The sequence below is a fragment of the Procambarus clarkii genome, chromosome 5 (genome assembly GCF_040958095.1).
Source record: "Procambarus clarkii isolate CNS0578487 chromosome 5, FALCON_Pclarkii_2.0, whole genome shotgun sequence".
Taxonomy (NCBI): Eukaryota; Metazoa; Arthropoda; class Malacostraca; order Decapoda; family Cambaridae; genus Procambarus; species Procambarus clarkii.
In genome coordinates, this window is record NC_091154.1 from 24,522,918 (window position 1) to 24,540,660 (window position 17,743).

The window sequence follows — 17,743 nt, forward strand, 5'->3', positions numbered from 1 at the left end:
TGTGGTAAAATAAGGGAAGACACGCAAAACACATAGTATGAACAATGAAACTTTAATTAACTTTGAAAACAAATTATGAACAAAGACAATTCCTTGGCTATGTACAGTGCAAACAAACAAGTCAAAAAATATAACATAAAAATTAAGAACAGGAATGACGTTATTCTATAATATAAAGACAGAAAAGTGATTAAACAGGTGCTGAGAATAAAGCGCTAGCTGAGAAACATCCACCTGATAGACAGAGCGTATATCAGTTAGTTGTTCACAGCTTGAGAGCACAAGATATTCTAACTTCAATGACTGGTTCAAGCCCAGACATCGACTAAGTAGAGGGCGCTGACGTGCAGAGGTGCAGGTGTGCAGTCGGCGGGTCACCAATCAGAAGCAGGCAGGCTGGGAATGGTAGTTTGCTGGTTGATGACGGAGCCGGCATGGAGGGAGTGTGGAGTAGGGGGGAGTTTTGGGTACGTTTGCCTCCTGGTCAAAACGTTTTGTGCTACTGGTAGACGTATCTTGAAGGTAGCATCTTATTGTTGTATATATATAAGTAAGTTTATGTAGAGAAGAGCAGGCTCAATCTCTCTTGAAAGAGATTATCGTCACAATATATATATATATATATATATATATATATATATATATATATATATATATATATATATATATATATATATATATATATATATATATATATATATATATATATATATATATATATATATATATATATATATATGCGGAAAATCCACAGAGAAATTAATTGTGATCGTCAATTGCATATATATATATATATATATATATATATATATATATATATATATATATATATATATATATATATATATATATATATATATATATATATATATATATATATATATATATATACTGGCTGCCTGTTCCTCGACACAATAAATTATTATAATTATTAATTATTTATGTGAAAGTATGATGAATTAAAAATATATTTATATTACAGTATATGTATATATTTATATATATATATATATATATATATATATATATATATATATATATATATATATATATATAAGGGGTACCACCTCTGGTTGCGTTTATAGGGACCCTCGACCTCGAAGAAGACGATATGCAGCATCCGGGGGAGCCTTGTGGGGCACCCGTGTACACTCACATACTGTCTTTTCCTACCACCTCCTATATTTTTGTATTTTGTCATTTAATTTTATTTAAAACTTCGTTACACAAAAAAGGGCTACAACATTGGTTACATACAGGGTACAAGGCTACTTGTCACAGGCGGTAGAGTTCCTCCAGCTCCTCAGATGGCGGGCGGGAACCATGGATGCCATTTTCAGAGTCCTCTGGCTGAACTAGGAATTCAGATTTCAACCTAAATAAAAGTTTCTCTTGTACAGAAAAATCAGCTCTATCGAATGGTGTCATTCAAAACCAAATTGGGAATGACGCATATTGAGATATTTTGCCTTGAAAGTTGGCTAGTTTTGCACAAAAAATTTTATTGGCCAACTTTCAAGTGGACCACCTCTGGATATATGGATATAACAGAGTTGCTATTGCATCACTTCATAATATTGTGCTTGTTATACATCGTTGCAAAAGATCATGGCGTTTAGATCTTTTGCTGATGAGTAAGTGGTCTCCAAATTGGGGTTCAAATTTCTCACGACAAAATTTGGCAGCGATTTTAGCATTGATGGATAGCTGAATGGCACCCAAACTGCTGTTTTCGATCACACTGCGTTATTCTACACCAAAGGTTGTCCTGGTAGGTCACATCTCACACTCCTCCAGGCACTAGTCGTGATTTAACAAAGGGTCAAAGTTGGTCATTTTTGTGGTATTTACGCATCAACAGGACGAGAGCCCATTGAATATGAACCTGTTATTTAAGAACCAAAGCAGATTGAGCTCTAATATTTTGTAAAGTGTCATTTGGGGTCTAGGACTTTCTTACTACAAAATTTCATGGCATTTGGAGAGGGTCGAGTGGGAGCCATAGGTGACTTTTTGGTGATATGAGATGGAATGACTCAACTGGCAGCTCTTGGGTCTCTTGTTGTTTCAATTAGCTTAGAGCCCAGCTTTTTCATAAAACTAGTAACACTTTTACCCCAGGCACCAAGTGTCTCTGAGGCAATGGGGACAAAATTATAGTGGTGATAAAGATCTTTGTATTTACGGGACTTGGCTGCTTCCTGGTGATTGGCAGCACTGCCAGAATATGCAACACTGAAATTCACATAGTTGTTGGCTAAAGTTGAAACGCAAGTGTAGTCCCACACCAACTGCCCACCATTCTTCCAGGGATTCACCGTGATTCCGTCTGGGCAACAGACAGGTTCATTAGAGTTGCGGGGCATTAGGTAATGGGGTTCTCTCTCTGCTGGACAACCAGCTGTGGTAAGGCTTCTCCTAATAATGTCATTTAGCTTGCTGTGTCTTGCATGCCATCCTCCTGTGCTTTGGCAGAGAAGGCCATGGCGTCTGTACTTGTCGGCCACTGCCTCACCGCAAATACACCTGAATTTAGTATGGATTGGGGCAGCGAGGCAAAGGGCCACAGCAATTTGGAGGGCCTGCGGTGTGAGACGGGTGCTGGTTCCTAATAGGCAGGTGACTTACTAATAGGAAGTCACCTGCATGGGAAGCTGCTACAGTTCTAAATTGGGCAATGGCATCTGGTGTTGTTGAAAATTCTAGGCATGTCGCAGCTGCTTGGTCGACAATGGGGCGATCCCAGCTGGATGGCTTATGGGCTTCAGAAGGTGGGGGTTGGGGTGCTGGTCCTGCGAGAGAGAGACCCAAGAGAAACTCTCTCTAGGTGCAGTCTGTAAAGCTGGGATCATGTACACCTGTCTGTTGACCTTGGTACTCAGGTAGGATTTCCTTCACCAGGTTGTCAGATGCCACTGAAGAGGACAGGAATGCTGGTACAACAATTTGTGTTGCTGTGCGAATGCCGAGGCCCCCGAGTCTGACAGGAAGGAAGGAAGGCTTGTTTCCACTGTGACTCTGTATTAAATTATATATATATATATATTAACAATATATGTATATTAAAAATTTAGGCATAGTAAATACTAGCTCTGTCTGCAACTCTAACATTATGTTTGTAACTCATTTTGAATGTATGTACTTTTTGCCTTTTAATTCGAGATTCAGGCCCCCCCCCCTCCACTGAGGGGCCTGACGACTGAGTGGACAGCGCTCGGGGTTCGTAGTCCTCTGAGTCCGGGTTCGATCTCCGGCGGAGGCGGAAACAAATAAGCAGAGTTTCTTTCACCCTGATGTACCTGTTCACCTAGCAGGAAATAGGTATCTGGGAGTTGGATAGCTGTTACGGGCTGCTAAATAAATAATAAAAAACAACTGAATAAACATTATTAATATTATATATATACATTATATAAGTTACCCTCATTACTCTGGTGAAAAATAAAAGAAAACTGGCATAGAAACCGAGGAAATAGATACCCCAAACTTGTGTTTAAAATATATAGAAAACTGACAAACACTTTATTGGGAAAATACGGAATAAAAACTGGAACTAAACAGAAGGTGAACTGAAGACTTGGGTGTGTGTGTACTCACCTAGTTGTGCTTGCGGGGGTTGCTTCCACTGTGCTTGCTCTTCGGTCCCGCTGTACTTCAGCTCTTTGGTCCCGCCTCTCAACTGTCAATCAACTGATGTACAGGTTCCTGAGCCTACTGGGCTCTATCATATCTACACTTGAAACTGTGTATGGAGTCAGCCTCCACCACATCACTTCCTAATGCATTCCATTTACTATCTACTCTGACACTGAAAACGTTCTTTCTAACGTCCCTGTGGCTCATGTTGGTACTCAGTTTCCACCTGTGTCCCCTTGTTCGTGTTCCACCCATGCAAAATAGTTTGTCTATGTCCACCCCTGTCAATTTCCCTGAGGATTTTGTATGTGGTGATCATGACTCCCCGAGCTCTTCTATCTTCCAGCGACGTGAGGTGCAGTTCCCTCATCCTTTCCTCGTAACTCATGCCTCTTAGTTCTGGGACTAGCCTAGTGGCATACCTCTGAACTTTTTCCAGCTTCGTCTTGTGCTTGACAAGGTACGGGCTCCATGCTGGGGCCGCATACTCCAGGATTGGTCTTACATACGTAGTATACAAGGTTCTGAAAGATTCCTTACACAGGTTCTGAAAGATTCCTTACACAGATTCTGTGAAGGTGGTTCTGATGTTAGCCAGCCTCGCATACGCCGCAGATGTCATTACCTTGATGTGGGCTTCGGGAGACAGGTTTGGTGTGACATCAACTCCTAGATCTTTCTCTAAGCACATTATATGAGTTTGTATGTGTGTGTGTATACTACACATATGTATTATACATCACTATTATACTGTAATACATCACAGTACTGGCTACACTGTGTAATGCACCACAATACAGCCTTGACTGCATAATACACAATATTACAATCTACATCTTATAATACACTACAATACAGTCTCCAATGTATAATACTCAACAATACAGTCTGTACTGTATACTAAAAACAATAGTATACAATGTATAGTACAGAAGAATATAGTGTAGACTGCAGTGTTCATGAGGTACACCCATCGTGGATCAATATCGGAAGGGGGCCGGGACGACTGACAGCTCCCACCATGTAACTAATTTATCATGGAATTTGGTTGACATTTAGAGAGAGGAAGACAGCAGGTGTCTCTCTCTCTCTCTCTCTCTCTCTCTCTCTCTCTCTCTCTCTCTCTCTCTCTCTCTCTCTCTCTCTCTCTCTCTCTCTCTCTCTCTCTCTCTCTCTCTCTCTCTCTCTCTCTCTCTCTCTCTCTCTATCTCTCTCTCTCTCTATCTCTCTCTCTCTCTCTCTCTCTCTCTCTCTATCTCTCTCTCTCTATCTCTCTCTCTCTCTCTCTCTCTCTCTCTCTCTCTCTCTCTCTCTCTCTCTCTCTCTCTCTCTCTCTCTCTCTCTCTCTCTCTCTCTCGCTCTCTCTCTCTCTCTCTCTCTCTCTCTCTCTCTCTCTCTCTCTCTCTCTCTCTCTCTCTCTCTCTCTCTCTCTCTCTCTCTCTCTCTCTCTCTCTCTCGCTCTCTCTCTCTCTCTCTCTCTCTCTCTCTCTCTCTCTCTCTCTCTCTCTCTCTCTCTCTCTCTCTCTCTCTCTCTCTCTCTCTCTCTCTCTCTCTCGCTCTCTCGCTCTCTCTCTCTCTCTCTCTCTCTCTCTCTCTCTCTCTCTCTCTCTCTCTCTCTCTCTCTCTCTCTCTCTCTCTCTCTCTCTCTCTCTCTCTCTCTCTCTCTTTTTTTTTTTTTTTTTTTTTTCCTTAAACTAAGACTAGGATTCATAAGGGATGCCTAATAACATACCTAGTGAAACTGCAAGTAAGAGCTGTTATCCTACCTCAGCTCATCTGAAGCCTACACCTAGAAACTCATTTATTATATAAGAGTATACTTTGAAACTAACACAATGGGAATTATCATATATTTACTTATGTAAGCTAAGTTGAAACCTACTCCTAGATGCCCATTTATTTCATGAGCCTGGTATTATTTGCTTTAGAAGGAATAGCCTTTATTCATTAAAAAAACATTAAGTAACAATTATATAAGGAACAGGATGAGCTTGTAGCCAGCTGTGTGCCAGAGTCTTCATGTGAACAGTTGACCTGATCTCCCTTGTATCAATCTGTTGAGCGAACAAGTTCCAGATGCGAGTAAGTCTCGGAAGGAATGAACGCTGATGGAGTGATGTTCTTGAGAATGGCACTTCCAGCATGAGACTGTTGAAGGTTGAGAGCCTAGTGTTACGAGTGGGAACTACTGGTACTCCACGGAGTTGGGCCAAGTGCGGAACTTTGAGGATGTTGGCCTTGTACATAACAGTAAGACCAACAACGTCCCGACGGTGTTGCAGGCTCTGATGTTCAGACCGTTCCCACCAGACTTGGTCAAGACTAGATATAAGCCTTCTAGCCCGTCTCTCCACTTTGTCCAACAGTCTGACGAAAGATGGGGGGCAGGCAATCCAGGAAAGGGGTGCATACTCAAGATGGGAGCGAACTTGAGCTTCATATAAGGTTTTGCATCCCTTGCTGTCAAGAAGATATGAGATGCGCCGTAGTGCTGTAAGTTTCCTGGCTGCCTTTTTAGCTAGGTTTATCACATGGCTCTTCATTGTCATTGAAGAGTCGAACTTCATTCCCAAGATGTCAAATTCTTCTGTGAACTCCAGGGATTTGCCACCCATTTGCAGTTCTGTCCGATTCGCCATGTGCAGTCTAGTTATCATCATCGCTTGAGTCTTCTCAGCCGCAAATGTGACCTGCCATCTCCTACCCCAGGTAGAAATTGCTGAAAGTTTGTGATTAATGATTCTTGCAGCAGTTAGCATTTCCTCCTTTCTGTATGTAAAGGTTAGAGTATAGTCATCAGCATAGGCTTGAGCTTCAGGAATGAGATGAAGAAGATCGTTGAAATAAACATTCCACAGCAGAGGGCCAAGCACACTACCCTGTGGAACGCTGGCACCAATTGAGTGGCTATCGGATTCTGCTCCATTGAGGACTACCCTTAGAGTCCGTTCTTGAAGGTAGTCTTTTAATAACACTAAGATGGAGCCTGCAATGCCTAAAGCTTGAAGCTTCACCGATAGTCCAGAGTGCCAGACCCGATCAAAGGCTCCTGCTATATCTAGAGCAACAACACAGCTGATCCTGGACTCATCCAGTGACTGATGCCACTTAGAGGAGAGATTTAGCAAAAGATCAGCAGCAGATCGGCCTTTTCTAAAACCATACTGTCGATCACAAATTAGCCGATGACGGCTCTCTCTCTCTCTCTCTCTCTCTCTCTCTCTCTCTCTCTCTCTCTCTCTCTCTCTCTCTCTCTCTCTCTCTCTCTCTCTCTCTCTCTCTCTCTCTCTCTCTCTCTCTCTCTCTCTCTGTACATGATGAAACTGCAAGCAAGAGCTGCTATCCTACCTCAGCTCAGTTGAATCCAACTCATAGAAAGTCATTTATTTCACAAGAATATACTTCAACACTATCACAGAGGGAACTATTATATAAGAAACCGGGCGAAACTGCAAGCAAGAGCTGTACTCCTTCCTCAGCTCTGTTGAATCATACTCCTAGAGGCCCATTTTTTCATGTTATATTCATCAGTAGGCCTTTATTCATTAACAACATTAGGTAACAATCATATAAGGAAGAGGATGAGCCTGTAGCCAACTGTGTGCCAGAGCCTTCATGTGCTCAGTTGACGTGATCTCCCGTGTGTCAACCTGTTGAGTGAACAATTTCCAGATGCGAGTCAGCCTCGGAGTGAATGATCGCTGATGGAGTGATGTTCTTGAGAAAGTCACTTCCAGCACGAGGTTGTTAAAGGTTGAGAGCCTAGTGCTACGGGTGGCAACTACTGGTAGTCCACGGAGTTGGGCCAGGTGCAGAACTTTGAGGATGTTGTCCTTGGACATAACAGTTAGACCCGCAACGTCCCAACAGTGTTGCAGGCTCTGATGTTCAGACCGTTCCCACCAGACTTGGTCAAGACTAGAGATGAGCCTCTTGCCCGTCTCTCCACTTTGTCCCACAGTCTGATGAATGATGGGGGGGGGGGCAGGGGAGCCAGGAAAGGGTTACATACTCAAGATGAAAGCGAACTTGTGCTTCATATAAGGTTTTGCAGCCGCTGCTGTCAAGGTGTGAGCTGCGCCGTAGAGCTGTAAGTTTCCTGGCTGCCATTTGAGCAAGTTAAGCACCTGGCTCTTCATTGCCGTTGAAGAGTCGAACTTCATTCCCAAGATGTAAATTTCATCTATGAACTCTAGGGTTTTGCCGTCCGATTTGCCATGTGTAGTCAAGTTATCATGATCGCTTGTGTCTTCTCAGCCGTAGATGTGACCTGCCATCTCCCACCCCGAGGCAGAAATCGCTGAAAGTTGGTGATTGACGAGTCTTGCAGCAGTTGGCACTTCACAGCTGGTCGGCCTTATCTAAAACCATACTCTCGATCACATATTAGCCGATGATGATAACAAATTATATTATTTGCTGAGCGCTTAATGATTCTAGGATCTTGTCAGTCATGGAGAGCAGTGACACTGGTCTGTAGTCACCAGCCACCGAGCAGCTCCTCTTCTTGTACACTGCAACAACAAGAGGAGTATGGGGCTCACCATAGCCCGTGCTACTTGGAACATTTTGTTTCAAATAGCGAATCTTTAACAACAACAACAACAATCTGCCTTTTTCCATAAGGAGGGCCACATTCCTTGATTTGTAAGTAATTGGGACCAATTACACAGATGATGCTCAGCAGGAACCAATTACACATTAATGGTTCACAGCCGGACCCAGTTACAGAAAAGTGGTGATTGTGGAACAGAATTGCATAAACAAATAGGGCTCTGTTTAATATAATTACTCAAAAATTATGAGCAATGGGGCCCAATAACACGAAAATAATGCTGTGTGACACAATTATACATAAATTGATCATAAATAGGGTGTGGCAACTGGTACCGGAAGGTACATGTTAGTGAGAGAAAGTAGTGAGAGTAAGAGTGAAACAGAGTAATGAGAGATAGAGAGGGAGAAGTGTGTGTGTCTGAGAGAGAGAGAGAGAGAGAGAGAGAGAGAGAGAGAGAGAGAGAGAGAGAGAGAGAGAGAGAGAGAGAGAGAGAGAGAGAGAGAGAGAGAGAGAGTGTGGGAGAGATATTTTCGGGCAGGCCAGCTACTTGGGTGACAATACCTGGGCCACAAATACCCGCGTACCAACAATTCTGTAGCCCAGCCTCGTAGTACCTCATGGAGGGAGAGAGAGAGAGGGAGAGAGAGAGAGAGAGAGAGAGAGAGAGAGAGAGAGAGAGAGAGAGAGAGAGAGAGAGAGAGAGAGAGAGAGAGAGACAGAGAGAGAGAGAGAGAGAGAGAGAGAGAGAGAGGCGAGAGCGACAGTCAGACAGACTAAGAGATGAATGAACATACCAGCAAAAACCATATATATCCCAGAAGAGCTATAAGACAGGCACTTGACAAGCAGGTCCTCTCCGCCTCACTACAACTGTCCTAATTTATTCCGAGAAGAGTGAGTGACGCCCCTCACATGTGTCATGGTGGCAGCTCATCATGATTGGGATTTACTATTGTTGCTATGTTTGGTCAATGAATATATATATATATATATATATATATATATATATATATATATATATATATATATATATATATATATATATATATATATATATACTACTAATAGCGGGTCAAGTGAATACAAATGGATATTAGGTCAAAGAGCTGGGATATGAAGATAAAGAGCTGAGATATGAGAACACGGAGCTGAGATATGAAGACAGCAAAATAGGTACAGTGCACAACCAGCTTGACTTTGAGATTTCGAACTTGAATCTGAAATAAGCGGGAACGTCTTTCTACCCACCGGTGAAAAGGAAAATATTAACGGGTTTGAATGAGAATATTGTCAAGTTTCTTATGTGGGGTGATTTGTTGGTACTTTTCAAAGCGTTGTCAATGAAACACAAATGGTCACTTTCGCTTTCCTGACTTCCCAGCCCAATGAAGTCCATTAAGATTACCATTTAGAAAAATCCAGATTACCAATGTTTAAGGGAGCTAGATTCCCAGGGCGTCCAGAGACAATATTGGCTCGCTCTCAGATAACATCATCATCTTCCCTCCCTCTCTCACCATCAGGTGTGATATCGTCTCCATCATCATCAATCTCGTCATCTTCACGGCCATCATTGTCATCATTCATTGTTGGGAGATTATAATGCATTATATTCTTCACAGATTTTTTACATAGTTACTAAGAATTTTTTTCGAGTTGTAATATTATACAGAATGAACTCAGGAATTATTGAAAATAAATTACGCCGATATTATTGATATAGAATTTTGCCAATTGTTTTATTATTGACACCGATTACTGCTTAAATTTTATTGACAAAAGGTAATGGCAATATAAGAATTATTGACTCAAGGTGCTGAATAAGAATTATTGACTCAAGGTGCTGAATAAGAATTATTGACTCAAGGTGCTGAATAAGAATTATTGACTCAAGTTGCTGAATAAGAATTATTGACTCAAGGTGCTGAATAAGAATTATTGACTCAAGTTGCTGAATAAGAATTATTGACTCAAGGTGCTGAATAAGAATTATTGACTCAAGGTGCTGAATAAGAATTATTGACTCAAGGTGCTGAATAAGAATTATTGACTCAAGGTGCTGAATAAGAATTATTGACTCAAGGTGCTGAATAAGAATTATTGACTCAAGGTGCTGAATAAGAATTATTGACTCAAGGTGCTGAATAAGAATTATTGACTCAAGGTGCTGAATAAGAATTATTCACTCAAGGTGCTGAATAAGAATTATTGACTCAAGGTGCTGAATAAGAATTATTGACTCAAGGTGCTGAATAAGAATTATTGACTCAAGGTGCTGAATAAGAATTATTGACTCAAGGTGCTGAATAAGAATTATTGACTCAAGGTGCTGAATAAGAATTATTGACTCAAGGTGCTGAATAAGAATTATTGACTCAAGGTGCTGAATAAGAATTATTGACTCAAGGTGCTGAATAAGAATTATTGACTCAAGGTGCTGACTAACAATTATTGACTCAAGGTGCTGACTAAGAATTATTGACTCAAGGTGCTGACTAAGAATTATTCACTCAAGGTGCTGACTAAGAATTATTCACTCAAGGTGCTGACTAAGAATTATTCACTCAAGGTGCTGACCTAGAATTATTCACTTAAGGTGCTGACTAAGAATTATTCACTCAAGGTGCTGACCTAGAATTATTCACTCAAGGTGCTGACCTAGAATTATTCACTCAAGGTGCTGACTATGAATTATTCACTCAAGGTGCTGACTAAGAATTATTCACTCAAGGTGCTGACCTAGAATTATTCACTCAAGGTGCTGACTATGAATTATTCACCCAAGGTGCTGACTAAGAATTATTCACTCAAGGTGATGACTAACAATTATTCACTCAAGGTGATGACTAAGAATTATTCACTCAAGTTGATGACTAAGAATTATTCACTCAAGGTGGTGACTAAGAATTATTCACTCAAGGTGATGACTAAGAATTATTCACTCAAGGTGATGACTAAGAATTATTCACTCAAGGTGATGACTAAGAATTATTCACTCAAGGTGGTGACTAAGAATTATTCACTCAAGGTGATGACTAAGAATTATTCACTCAAGGTGATGACTAAGAATTATTCACTCAAGTTGATGACTAAGAATTATTCACTCAAGGTGGTGACTAAGAATTATTCACTCAAGGTGATGACTAAGAATTATTCACTCAAGGTGATGACTAAGAATTATTCACTCAAGGTGATGACTAAGAATTATTCACTCAAGGTGATGACTAAGAATTATTCACTCAAGGTGATGACTAAGAATTATTCACTCAAGGTGATGACTAAGAATTATTCACTCAAGGTGATGACTAAGAATTATTCACTCAAGGTGATGACTAAGAATTATTCACTCAAGGTGATGACTAAGAATTATTCACTCAAGGTGATGACTAAGAATTATTCACTCAAGGTGATGACTAAGAATTATTCACTCAAGGTGATGACTAAGAATTATTCACTCAAGGTGATGACTAAGAATTATTCACTCAAGGTGATGACTAAGATGACATTTTGTGGTGTAATATAGATTTTTTGACCTGCAAATTTTAAAGAAATAAGACAAAATTTAACTAAACTAATCTCGCCTAAGTTAACCTAACATAACCTTAACCAATGGAACCTAATCTAAATTAAAACAGACCAAAGTAAAGACATATGCTGTTTAAACTAACAAAAAAAATGTTCTTAGTTCGGTCTTTTGTAGGATTTGGCCAAATCAATTATACATAAATGGTGGTCAAACGTCTATGGTCGTTCTGTAAGACCTCTGCAACATTCCCCTACTAGAGACAGAGGGCAACTAACCATGGCTTTGATGGGAGCTGGTATTAGAAGCCTTTACTGGTGTGCCTTACGCCTGCTGAGTGGCCCACCTGCTGGTACCAGTGATGCTCCACATGTTGTATGCTTGATGAGTGGCACCCTGGCGGGCCTTACGCCCGCTGAGTGGCCACCCGCCACCAAAACACTGCCATGTTATACGCTTAGTGAGTGGCCCTCTCCGAGTACAAACCCAAGTGTGTAGAGAGGAGAGTGTGTTGGGGAGTGTGAGTGTGTGAGGGGTGGCCGCAGGGCTCCGAGGGGACACGAGGGAGAGTGAGGGGAATACCAAGGGCTAGTACCAACAGTCAAGAGGAACCATTGTCTCTGGTAAGTCCATCAATAGCCTGGGATATATATGTATATATATTGTGTGTGTGTGTGTGTGTGTGTGTGTGTGTGTGTGTGTGTGTGTGTGTGTGTGTGTGTGTGTGTGTGTGTGTGTGTGTGTGTGTGTGTGTGTGTGTGTGTGTGTGTGTGTGTGTGTGTGTGTGTGTGTGTGTGTGTGTGTGTGTGTGTGTGTGTGTGTGTGTGTGTGTGTGTGTGTGTGTGTGTGTGCCAGGTAATAACAGTGCCTGTGTTTGACGGTGTCTGTGTTTGACAGTGCCTGTGTTTGAGAGAGCTTGTGTTTGACAGTGCCAGTGTTTGACAGTGCCTGTGTTTGACAGTGCCTGTGTTTGACGGTGTCTGTGTTTGACAGTGCCTGTGTTTGACAGTGCCTTTGTATGACAGTCTCAGTGTATAACAGTGCCTGTGTTTGACAGTCTCAGTGTATGACAGTGCCTGTGTTTGATAGTCTCAGTGTATGACAGTACCTGTGTTTGACAGAGCCTGTGTTTGACGGTATCTGTGTTTGACAGTGCCTGTGTTTGACAGTGCCTGTGTTTGACGGTGTCTGTGTTTTACAGTGCCTGTCTTTGACAGTGCCTGTGTGTATGACAGTCTCAGTATATGACAGTGTTTGTTTTTGACAGTGCCTGTGTTTGACAGTGCTTGTGTTTGACAGTGCCTGTGTTTGACAGTGCTTGTGTTTGACAGCGCCTGTGTATGACAGTGTCTGTGTTTGACAGTGCTTGTGTTTGACAGCGCCTGTGTATGACAGTGCCTGTGTTTGACGGTGTCTGTGTTTGACAGTGCCTGTGTTTGACAGTGTCTGTGTTTGACAGTGCCTGTGTATGAGAGTCTCAGTATATGACAGTGCTTGTGTTTGACAGTGCCTGTGTTTGACAGTGCCTGTGTTTGACAATGCCTGTGTTTGAGAGAGCTTGTGTTTGACAGTGCCAGTGTATGACAGTGCCTGTGTTTGACAGTGCCTGTGTGTGACAGTGCCCACGTTTGACAGTGCCTGTGTTTGACAGTGTCTGTGTTTGACAGTGCCTGTGTATGACAGTGCCTGTGTTTGACAGTGCCTATGTGACAGTGCCTGTGTTTGACAGTGTCTGTGTTTGACAGTGCCTGTGTATGACAGTGCCTGTGTTTGACAGTGCCTATGTGACAGTGCCTGTGTAGGAGTGTGTCTGTGCTTGACAGTGCCTGTGTATGACAGTGCCTGTGTATGACAGTGCCTGTGTACGCCAGTGCCTGTGTATGACAGTCTCAGTGAATGACAGTGCCTGTGTATGATGGTGCCTGTGTTTGACAGTTCCAGTATTTGACAGTGCCTGTGTATGACAGTCTCAATGTATGACAGTGCCTGTGTTTGACAGTGCCTGTGTTTGACAGTGTCTGTGTTTGACAGTGCCTGTGTTTGACAGCGTCTGTGTTTGACAGTGCTTGTGTTTGACAGTGCCTGTGTTTGACAGCGTCTGTGTTTGACAGTGCTTGTGTTTGGCAGTGCCAGTGGAAGACAGTGGCTGCGTTTGACAGTGCCTGTGTTTGACAGTGCCTGTTTTTGACAGTGCCTGTTTTTGACAGTGCCTGTGTATGACAGTGCCTGTGTTTGACAGTGCCTGTGTATGACAGTGCCTGTATATGACAGTGCCTGTGTTTGACAGTGCCTGTGTTTGACAGTGCCTGTGTATGACAATCTTAGTGTATGACAGTGCCTGTGTTTGACAGTGCCTGTATATGACAGTGCCTGTGTATGACAGACCCTGTGTTTGACAGTGCCTTGTTTGACAGTACCTGTGTATGACAGTGCCTGTGTTTGACAGTGCCTTGTTTGGCAGTACCTGTGCATGACAGTACCTGTCTTTGACAGTGCCTGTATATGACAGTACCTGTGTATGACAGTGCCTGTGTATGACAGTGCCTGTGTATGACAGTGCCTGTGAATGACAGTGCCTGTGTATGACAGTACCTGTGTTTGACAGTACCTGTGTATGACAGTGCCTGTGTATGACAGTACCTATGTATGACAGTGCCTGTGTATGACAGTGCCTGTGTATGACAGTGCCTGTGTTTGACAGTGCCTTGTTTGACAGTACCTGTGTATGACAGTGCCTGTGTTTGACAGTGCTTATGTATGACAGTACCTGTGTATGACAGTGCCTGTGTTTGACAGTGCCTGTGTTTGACAGCGCCTGTGTATGACAGTACCTGTGTACTCACCTCGTTGTACTCACCTAGTTGTGTTTTGCGCCGGTTGAGCTTTGGCTCTTTAGTCCCGCCTCTCAACTGTCAATCAACTGGTGTACAGATTCCTGAGCCTATTGGGCTCTATCATATCTACATATGAAACTGTGTATGGAGTCAGCCTCCACCACATCACTGCCTAATGCATTCCATTTGTCAACCACTCTGACACTATAAAAGTTCTTTCTAATATCTCTGTGGCTCATTTGGGCACTCAGTTTCCACCTGTGTCCCCTAGTGCGTGTGCCCCTTGTGTTAAATAGCCTGTCTTTATCTACTCTATCAATTCCCTTCTGAATCTTGAATGGGGTGATCATGTCCCCCCTAACTCTTCTGTCTTCCAGCGAAGTGAGGTTTAATTCCCGTAGTCTCTCCTCGTAGCTCATACCTCTCAGCTCAGGTACTAGTTTGGTGGCAAACCTTTGAACCTTTTCCAGTTTAGTCTTATCCTTGACTAGATATGGACTCCATGCTGGGGCTGCATACTCCAGGATTGACCTGACATATGAGGTATACAAAGTTCTGAATGATCCTTTACACGTGTTTCTGAATGCCGTTCGTATGTTGACCAGCCTGGCATATGCCGCTGATGTTATCCTCTTGATATGGGCTACAGGAGAAAGGTCTGGCGTGATATCAACCCCGAAGTCTATTTCTTTCTCTGACTCCTGAAGAATTTCCTCTCCCAGATGATTCCTTGTATCTGGCCTCCTGCTCCCTACACCTATCTTCATTACATTACATTTGGTTGGGTTAAACTCTAACAACAATTTGTTCGACCATTCATTCAGTTTGTCTAAGTCTTCTTGAAGCCTCAAACAGTCCTCTTCTGTCTTAATCCTTCTCATAATTTTGGCATCGTCCGGAAACATTGAGAGAAATGAATCTATACCCTCCTGGAGATCATTTACATATATCAGAAACAAGATAGGACCGAGTACAGAGCCTTGTGGAACTCCACTGGTGACTTCACGCCAATCGGAGGTGACAGTCTCAGTGTATGACAGTGCCTGTGTTTGACAGTGCCTGTGTTTGACAGTGCCTGTGTTTGACAGTGCCTGTGTTTGACAGTGCCTATGAATGACAGTGCCTGTGTTTGACAGTGCCTGTGTTTGACAGTGCCTGTGTTTGACAGTGGCTGTGTATGACAGTGACTGTGTTTGACAGTGCCTGAGTGACAGTGCCTGTGTTTGACAGTGCCTGTGTACTCACCTGTTTGTACTCACCTATTTGTGCTTGCGGGGGTTGAGCTTTGGCTCTTTGGTCCCGCCTCTCAACTGTCAAACAACTGGTGTACAGGTTCCTGAGCCTATTGGGCTCTCTCATATCTACATTTGAAACTGTGTATGGAGTCAGCCTCCACCACATCACTGCCTAGTGCATTCCATCCGTTAACTACTCTGACACTGAAAAAGTTCCTTCTAACGTCTTTGTGGCTCATGTGGGTACTCAGTTTCCACCTGTGTCCCCTTGTTCGCGTCCCACCAGTGTTGAATAGTTTATCCTTGTTTACCAGGTTCATTCCTCTGAGGATTTTGTAGGTTGTGATCATGTCTCCCCATACTCTTCTGTCTTCCAGTGTCGTAAGGTGCATTTCCCACAGCCTTTCCTCGTAACTCATGCCTCTTAGTTCTGGGACTAGTCTAGTGGCATACCTTTCGACTTTTTCCAGCTTCGTCTTGTGCTTGACAAGGTACGGGCTCCATGCTGGGGCCGCATACTCCAGGATTGGTCTTACATATGTCGTATACAAGATTCTGAATGATTCCTTAAACAGGTTCCTGAACGCTGTTCTGATGTTAGCCAGCCTCGCATATGCCGCAGACGTTATTCTTTTTATGTGGGTTTCAGGAGACAGGTTTGGTGTGACCAGTGCCTGTGTATGACAGTCTCAGTGTATGACAGTGCTTGTGTTTGACAGTGCCTGTGTTTGACAGTCTCAGTGTATGTCAGTGCTTGTGTTTGACAGTGCCTGATTATGACAGTCTCAGTGTATGACAGTGCCTGTGTTTGACAGTCTCAGTGTTTGACAGTGTCTGTGTTTTACAGTGCTTGTGTTTGACAGTGCCTGTGTATGACAGTGGCTGCTTTTGACAGTGATTGTTTGACAGTGCTTGTGTTTGACAGTCCATGTGTTTGACAATGCATGTGTTTGAAAGTGCTTGTGTTTGACAGTGCCTGTGATTGACAGTGCCGGTGTATGACAGTGCCTGTGTTTGACAGTGCCTGTGCATGACAGTGCCTGTGTATGACAATGCTAGTGTATGAAGATGCCTGTGTTTGACAGTGCCTGTGTATGACAGTGCCTGTGTATAACAGTATATGCTTATGACAGTGCCTGTGTACAACAGTGCCTCTGTATGACAGTGCCTGTGTAAGGCAGTGCCCGTGTAAGACAGTGCATGTGTATGACAGTGCCTATGAATGACAGTGCTTGTGTATGACAGTCCTTGTGTATGACAGTACCTATGTATGACAGTGCTTGTGTATGACAGTCCTTGTGTATGACAGTACCTATGTATGACAGTGCTAGTGTATGACAGTGTTTGTGTATGATAGTGTTTGTGTATGACAATGCTTGTGTATGTCAGTGCTTGTGTATGTCAGTGCTTGTGTATGTCAGTACTTGTGTATGTCAGTGCTTGTGTATGTCAGTGCTTGTGTATGACAGTGCCTATGTATGACGGTGCTTGTGTATGTCAGTGCCTGTGTATGTCAGTGCTTGTGTATGTCAGTGCTTGTGTATGACAGTACTTGTGTATGTCAGTACTTGTGTATGTCAGTGCTTGTGTATGTCAGTGCCTGTGTATGTCAGTGCTTGTGTATGACAGTACTTGTGTATGTCAGTACTTGTGTATGTCAGTGCTTGTGTATGTCAGTGCCTGTGTATTTCAGTGCTTGTGTATGACAGTACTTGTGTATGTCAGTACTTGTGTATTTCAGTGCTTGTGTATGTCAGTGCTTGTGTATGACAGTACTTGTGTATGTCAGTGCTTGTGTATGACAGTACTTGTGTATGTCAGTACTTGTGTATGTCAGTGCTTGTGTATGTCAGTGCTTGTGTATGTCAGTACTTGTGTATGTCAGTACTTGTGTATGTCAGTGCTTGTGTATGACAGTACTTGTGTATGTCAGTACTTGTGTATGTCAGTGCTTGTG

General features: G+C 42.6%; 1 protein-coding gene and 1 long non-coding RNA gene across 2 annotated transcripts in view; both read left to right on the forward strand.

Moving 5' to 3' along the window:
• Positions 1 to 10,961: 10,961 nt before the first annotated feature.
• Positions 10,962 to 11,717, forward strand: LOC138351338 (uncharacterized). Its single transcript, XM_069303071.1, has one exon. The coding sequence runs from the start codon at positions 10,962 to 10,964 to the stop codon at positions 11,715 to 11,717; it is 756 nt and encodes a 251-aa protein (XP_069159172.1).
• Positions 11,718 to 12,211: 494 nt separating this feature from the next.
• The window catches only part of LOC138373684 (uncharacterized), a 35,543-nt gene continuing 30,011 nt past the window's right edge, over positions 12,212 to 17,743 (forward strand). The window contains exon 1 of the long non-coding RNA XR_011231281.1: positions 12,212 to 12,340. This is a non-coding gene — a long non-coding RNA (uncharacterized lncRNA). The remainder of the gene's footprint in view (positions 12,341 to 17,743) is intronic.

What these genes read in the sequence shown, in the direction of transcription:
- LOC138351338 (XM_069303071.1), top strand. Translation starts at nt 10,962, where the DNA reads ATGAATTATTCACCCAAGGTGCTGACTAAGAATTATTCACTCAAGGTG.